At 48.6% G+C, this 7,500-nt stretch overlaps 1 protein-coding gene across 1 annotated transcript in view; it reads right to left on the bottom strand.

The window, feature by feature from the left end:
• LOC311315091 (copine-9-like) overlaps positions 1 to 7,500 on the bottom strand; it is a gene marked incomplete at both ends in the record, with an annotated part of 35,497 nt that overhangs the window by 101 nt on the left and 27,896 nt on the right. The window contains 3 exons of the mRNA XM_084445692.1: positions 1 to 88; positions 1,988 to 2,061; positions 6,241 to 6,298. The exon at positions 1 to 88 is cut by the window's left edge and continues 101 nt beyond it. Coding sequence (XP_084301818.1) covers positions 1 to 88; positions 1,988 to 2,061; positions 6,241 to 6,298 — 220 coding nt within the window. The remainder of the gene's footprint in view (positions 89 to 1,987; positions 2,062 to 6,240; positions 6,299 to 7,500) is intronic.

Raw genomic sequence — 7,500 nt, 5'->3', positions numbered from 1 at the left:
GGATCTCGGCCAGGACGTCCTTGGCCAGACGAGCCATGCTCAGAACCTGGTTCCCCGACCGGTCCATGTAGTCCCGGAACGGAACAAACTGGAACACAGGAGGTAGGGATGTTAATAGTTAATCCATCCATCCATCCATCTTCATCCGCTTATCCGGGGTCGGGTCGCGGAGGCAGCAGCTCCAGCAGGGGGCCCCAGACATCCCTTTCCCTAGCAGCATCAACCAGCTCTGCCTGGGGAATCTTTAGCCGCTCACAGGCCAGTGCGGAGATGTAGTCCCGCCACCTAGTCCTGTGTCTACCCCGTTAATAGTTAATCCACTATCCATTAATTGGCGATAAGAATTTACTCGAGTAAGATTTGGTTACTCGATTAATTGCTTGTTAATGGAGCTTAACTTTTTTGGGGGAAAGAACGTTTTCAACGGGAGTTGTGTGAAATGTAATCATGATTTAAGGTCTGACTGCACATGAGGGCGCCACGCCATGTAGTGACGGCTAATTGGGATGGTGGGAAATTTCAACAACACAGCGGAAGAAGACACAAAAATGAAGCGAGCAAAGCGCAGTCCAGCGTGGGACGTTCTTATCAATTAACCGACTATCGTTTATTAAGGTCAACACTTATCGATTAATGAAATTCCTTGAAAATTGCAACGCTTCTAGGAGGGGAGAGTGAGGGGCTGGAAAAAGCACAATGAGCACGCTTTGCTTAAAAAAACAACAGTACAAGTCTATGTATATAAAAGCGTCAATGTACACAGTATTTAAAAGAGTAAAAGTACAGTATGTATACAAAACTAAAAGTTTACAGTAGGAGCAAGAATAAGCTACTGTTTATGTTCAAAGATGAAATGAGGGGTTAAAAAAGGTCAACCTGGTTCCCTTCAATAACAAGCATTTCAGACAAGCTCCTTCATTACAGAAGCTTGAAGTGTTTTTTTTAGCAGAGGCGTTAGCTGCTTTGAGTTGAGTTTTGAGTTTCAACTGGAGGCTAATAGGTTTATATTGTGTGGGAGAAAATAAAGGTTAAATAAGAAGAAGTTGTAGAGTTGCTAAGCACATCGACCATCCGCTGGTACCGGACAAAATGGTTATGAAGAATACCAAAAATTGAGGTCCGCACTGACAGCTGCTCCAAGGTATATTTTTTCACCTGTCGAAGACCCAGCTTGGGTTGAAACATAGTTTTTTTGTCCTCAAGTAATAAATATACCTCGGAGCAGCTGTCAGTGCGGACCTACATTTTTTTGCATTCTTCAGAAAATAAAGGTTAAGCATGAGGATAGAAAAGTAGGGGTAGTTCTGTGAGGATAGAAAAGTAGGGGTAGTTCTGTGAGGATAGAAAAGTAGGGGTAGTTCTGTCATGAGGATAGAAAAGTAGGGGTAGTTCTGTCCTGAGGATAGAAAAGTAGGGGTAGTTCTGTCCTGAGGATAGAAAAGTAGGGGTAGTTCTGTGAGGATAGAAAAGTAGGGGTAGTTCTGTCATGAGGATAGAAAAGTAGGGGTAGTTCTGTCATGAGGATAGAAAAGTAGGGGTAGTTCTGTCCTGAGGATAGAAAAGTAGGGGTAGTTCTGTCATGAGGATAGAAAAGTAGGGGTAGTTCTGTCCTGAGGATAGAAAAGTAGGGGTAGTTCTGTCATGAGGATAGAAAAGTAGGGGTAGTTCTGTCATGAGGATAGAAAAGTAGGGGTAGTTCTGTCCTGAGGATAGAAAAGTAGGGGTAGTTCTGTCCTTGACAAATAAAGAACCCATTAGGAACATGGAGCGAGAGGGAGGCGGAGCTTACCTAAACATGGAGCGAGAGGGAGGCGGAGCTTACCTAAACATGGAGCGAGAGGGAGGCGGAGCTTACCTAAACATGGAGCGAGAGGGAGGCGGAGCTTACCTAAACATGGAGCGAGAGGGAGGCGGAGCTTACCTAAACATGGAGCGAGAGGGAGGCGGAGCTTACCTAAACATGGAGCGAGAGGGAGGCGGAGCTTACCTGCACGATGTCCCGCTCTGCACAGCGCCCCCTGGAGGACACTCTCACCTCGTCACCATCCAGCTCCTCCATGGCTGTGGAGAGAAGACAGAGACCCTGTTTACACCTGCCATTAAAATGTGTTTCTGGTGATCAGATTGCAGTCTGATGGTTCTAAACCACATGAAACTACAGGTGTAAATGCACCCAAAACGTTTTGAGGACGGATTGCAATCCGATCGGCCAAACCACCTCCGGAGGTGGTCAGGGACGCATGTCGACCACATTTAATAGAAGTGTAAATGGAAATGCGTTTTTAATCCACATGGCAGCTAGCAAGAAAGCATTAAAATGGATCCTGGTCAAGGTTGGAGTCCAGACGAGACAAAGCGCCTACTCTCAATTTGGTCGGACGAAAATATTCAAGCACAAACAGGATGTGACGTTCGATTGTCAGCTGGACAGAGTGGATCGGATCTCAAACGGATCGGGTTGAAGATAATCGAAACGTATATTTATGCCAGGTGTAAATGTAATCAGGCTAAATCATTATCTAGATACAATCTGGATACGAGAAGCATTTTAATACAAGGTGTAAACGGGGTCAGAGACAGGTAACAGGTAGGAAAACGAATGTCAATGATACTTTCTAAAGAGTTGATAATGCATTATATATTATGAACTGTGAAAGTTACGCAATGTATTACACTACTGGAATACAACTATGTGAACATAGAAAACTCAAACTAAGAGGACATGATTCATACAGAAACTGACCTCCTTTCTGCCTCATTTGACATCGAGACAGCAGAGTTGCCACGGGCTCAAAACTCACCTATTGTATTTGAGATTGCTATTCTTGCACTTTGCCTTCAGCACTAGATCATGCTCTTATGTTGTTGTCTTGTTGTAGAGAGAAGATGCACTTGTGAGTTCTGACAAGTAGAACTACATCGGCTTTTCCTACGTTAAATGCAATTATTGTAAGTCGCCTTTCGATCAGAGCGTCAGATAAATGGCGTAATAATGTAAATGTAATCATTTCCTTTTGAATATATCTGATGTAGTGGTTTAGAGTTCCTTCGATAGGCGATTGAAACACACTAGCTACATTTGGAGGAGGAGGAGGAGGAGGAGGAGATGGAGGTGACAGGTGGCTCTAGGCTGTAGAGAGGAGAGTGGAGGAGGAGGAGGAGGAGGAGGAGGAGGAGGAGATGGAGGTGACAGGTGGCTCTAGGCTGTAGAGAGGAGAGTGGAGGAGGAGGAGGAGGAGGAGGAGGAGATGGAGGAGATGGAGGTGACAGGTGGCTCTAGGCTGTAGAGAGGAGAGTGGAGGAGGAGGAGGAGGAGGAGATGGAGGTGACAGGTGGCTCTAGGCTGTAGAGAGGAGAGTGGAGGAGGAGGAGGAGGAGGAGATGGAGGTGACAGGTGGCTCTAGGCTGTAGAGAGGAGAGTGGAGGAGGAGGAGGAGGAGGAGATGGAGGAGATGGAGGTGACAGGTGGCTCTAGGCTGTAGAGAGGAGAGTGGAGGAGGAGGAGGAGGAGGAGGAGATGGAGGTGACAGGTGGCTCTAGGCTGTAGAGAGGAGAGTGGAGGAGGAGGAGGAGGAGGAGGAGGAGGAGGAGGAGATGGAGGTGACAGGTGGCTCTAGGCTGTAGAGAGGAGAGTGGAGGAGGAGGAGGAGGAGGAGGAGGAGATGGAGGTGACAGGTGGCTCTAGGCTGTAGAGAGTAGAGTGGAGGAGGAAGAGAGAGAGGGATAGAGGAAGGTGGAGAGGAAGAGAGTAATGAATAGAGAATGAGAGAGAGGAAGAGGATTGAGAGATAGAGAGACAGCGATAAAGAGAGAGAGAGAGAGAGAGAGAGGAAGAGCTAGCGATAGAGAGAGAGAGAGGAAGAGGATTGAGAGATAGAGAGAGACAGCGATAGAGAGAGAGAGAGGAAGAGAGTGTGTGAGAGAGAGAGGAAGAGGATTGAGAGATAGAGAGAGACAGCGATAGAGAGAGAGAGAGGAAGAGGATTGAGAGATAGAGAGACAGCGATAGAGAGAGAGAGAGAGAGAGAGAGAGAGAGAGAGAGAGAGAGTGTGAGAGGGAGGGATGGAGGGGGACAGCAGGAGGAAGGAGATGGATGCAGGTGTCCTTAAACCCTGGCCTGGGGCGCGGGGGTCCCTGAGCAGCAGGGGCTGATACACCGCCTGCTCCCCCCCCTGTCACACACAAGTGTGTGTGTGTGTGTGTGTGTGTGTGTGTGTGTGTGTGTGTGTGTACACAACGCCCCGAGGCATCGGGGCACACACATGCACACACACACAACCGCACTAAACCTCATGGGATGCCCCCATATGTCACACATGACGTGTGTGTACACACTCGAGTACAGGGGATAACACACACACACACACACACACACACACACACACACACACACACAGGAAGTAGAGTACAGGGGATAACACACACACAGGAAGTAGAGTACAGGGGATCACACACACACAGGAAGTAGAGTACAGGGGATAACACACACACAGGAAGTAGAGTACAGGGGATAACACACACACACACACACACACACACACACACACACAGGAAGTAGAGTACAGGGGATAACACACACACAGGAAGTAGAGTACAGGGGATAACACACACACAGGAAGTAGAGTACAGGGGATACACACACACAGGAAGTAGAGTACAGGGGATAACACACACACAGGAAGTAGAGTACAGGGGATACACACACACAGGAAGTAGAGTACAGGGGATACACACACACAGGAAGTAGAGTACAGGGGATAACACACACACAGGAAGTAGAGTACAGGGGATAACACACACACAGGAAGTAGTAAATGCCACAGGCCACTACTTGTGGGCCCATGGGAGCACAGATGTGTCCATATGTAGATCTCTGTGTAGAGCAAGGATTCTCATTGGTTAGTATAGACTCTCTCTGTAGAGCAATGATCCAAGATACACACACTACATCATAATCCCCAAGATACACACACTACATCATAATCCCCAAGATACACACACTACATCATAATCCCCAAGATACACACACTCTGAGATACACACACTCTGAGATACACACACTCTGAGATACACACACTCTGAGATACACACACTCTGAGATACACACACTCTGAGATACACACACTCTGAGCCGGCCCCTTCCATCTCTCTCACTCACCATGGCTATCTCTATCCCATCTCTTCTTATCTCATCACCTTCTCTTACTCACTCCAACACACACACACACACACACACACACACACACACACACACACACACACACACACACACACACACCACAACTGTCCCTTTAACTCACAAGTCTCAGCACACACACACACACACACACACACACACACACACACACACACACACACACACGCAAGCCCCTGGTGGGTCGTTGTGTAGTCACCCCTGATCCCTCTGTGTTTAAGTGTATAATAGGTCCCAAGGAGAGCTCGCGTTCTCGTTAGGCGTGAATAATATCCTCGTGAAAATACCAACATGCACACTCTCACACTGTTGTGGTTCTGGGAGTAAATCCCCTTAAAATGTCAGATGAAGAATGACTTACTCCCACACACCATTTCTCATCATCATCATCATCATCATCATCATCATCATCATCATCATCATCATCATCATCACCTTTTCTCTGCTTTTTAATCGGTCAACGTTTCCGTTTCTACCTTCATCAGGACAGATTTTTTTTATTTTTTTTTAAATCGATGTTATTCTTCATGTGAATAATATCCTCCGCTCTACTTCCTGTCTCAACTCCTCCCCCTTGGTTCCTCATTCAAATCACTTAACCAATTAGCATTTGGGAAAGGGCCTAATGCATAATGATAGTTCCCCTGTTACAATAGGCCTGATTGTTTACAAATTCACTCCCGCTTCATTGAAAGTCTCCTCCATTTTGTTTGTCTGTTCCATGTTTGCAGCTCTCAGACAGAACAGCACAACACTGACTCATGAACAACTGGACGGAAATGACCCCTGTGTCTTTAACCTTTTGGCGGGGTTTAGAGGGTGATGTCATCTCTAATGCTATTGGGCGTAGCTGGGACTGGGGCGTGATTTGATTGATTGATGAACTGAGCAAAAAAGACAAGGGTTTTGTGCGATTTTTTTTTTACTTTTGGTGGTTTTGTAACAACTTTATCCTCAGGATAAACACACACACACAAATATACATACACAGATATACACACGCGCACACACACACACACACACACACACACACACACACACTTACCGTCAAACTCAGCAGGGCCCACTCCCACTATGATGATAGACATGGGCAGAGCAGCTGCCTGAGGAGGAAACAGAGATGGTGTGTGAGGTATACATGAGCACACACACACACACACACACACACACACACACGCGCACGCACACGCACGCACACACTCACACACACACACACAAACGCACGCACACACACACACACGCACACACACTCACTCTCTCTCTCTCTAAAAGTTCTGCACATGCTCTCACATCAGCAACGATCTATGCATACACAACACACACACACACACACAACACACACACATACACACACACACACACACATTACACACACATTAAAAAGATAGTGTGCGCTTAACACTGAGGAAGCAGTCAGCTGTGTAGAGTGATGCGCTGTGATGACGTGGGCGGGGTGTGACCCTAGGATGTGACCCCAGAGTGACCCCAGAGTGTGACCCCAGAGTGTGACCCCAGAGTGTGACCCCAGAGTGACCCCAGAGTGTCAGAGTGACCCCAGAGTGACCCCAGAGTGACCCCAGAGTGTGACCCCAGAGTGACCCCAGAGTGTGACCCCAGAGTGTGACCCCAGGGTGTGACCCCAGTGTGTGACCCCAGAGTGTGACCCCAGAGTGTGACCCCAAGGTGTGACCCAGTGTGTGACCCCAGAGTGTGACCCCAGAGTGTGACCCCAGAGTGTGACCCCAGAGTGACCCCAGAGTGTGACCCCAGAGTGTGACCCCAGTGTGACCCCAGAGTGTGACCCAGAGTGTGACCCCAGTGTGTGACCCCAGAGTGTGACCCCAGAGTGACCCCAGAGTGACCCAGAGTGTGACCCCAGAGTGTGACCCTAGAGTGACCCCAGAGTGTGACCCCAGAGTGACCCCAGAGTGTGACCCCAGAGTGTGACCCCAGAGTGTGACCCCAGAGTGTGACCCCAGAGTGTGACCCCAGAGTGACCCCAGAGTGTGACCCCAGAGTGTCAGAGTGTGACCCCAGAGTGTGACCCCAGAGTGTGACCCCAGAGTGTGACCCCAGCGTGTGACCCCAGAGTGTGACCCCAGAGTGTGACCCCAGAGTGTGACCCCAGAGTGTGACCCAGTGTGTGACCCCAGAGTGTGACCCCAGAGTGTGACCCCAGAGTGTGACCCCAGAGTGTGACCCCAGAGTGACCCCAGAGTGACCCCAGAGTGTGACCCCAGAGTGTGACCCCAGAGTGTGACCCCAGAGTGACCCCAGAGTGTGACCCCAGAGTGTGACCCCAGAG

Source organism: Borostomias antarcticus, assembly GCF_949987555.1.
Source record: "Borostomias antarcticus genome assembly, chromosome: 11".
Lineage (NCBI taxonomy): Eukaryota > Metazoa > Chordata > Actinopteri > Stomiiformes > Stomiidae > Borostomias > Borostomias antarcticus.
This window is presented reverse-complemented; position numbering and strand designations above follow the sequence as displayed.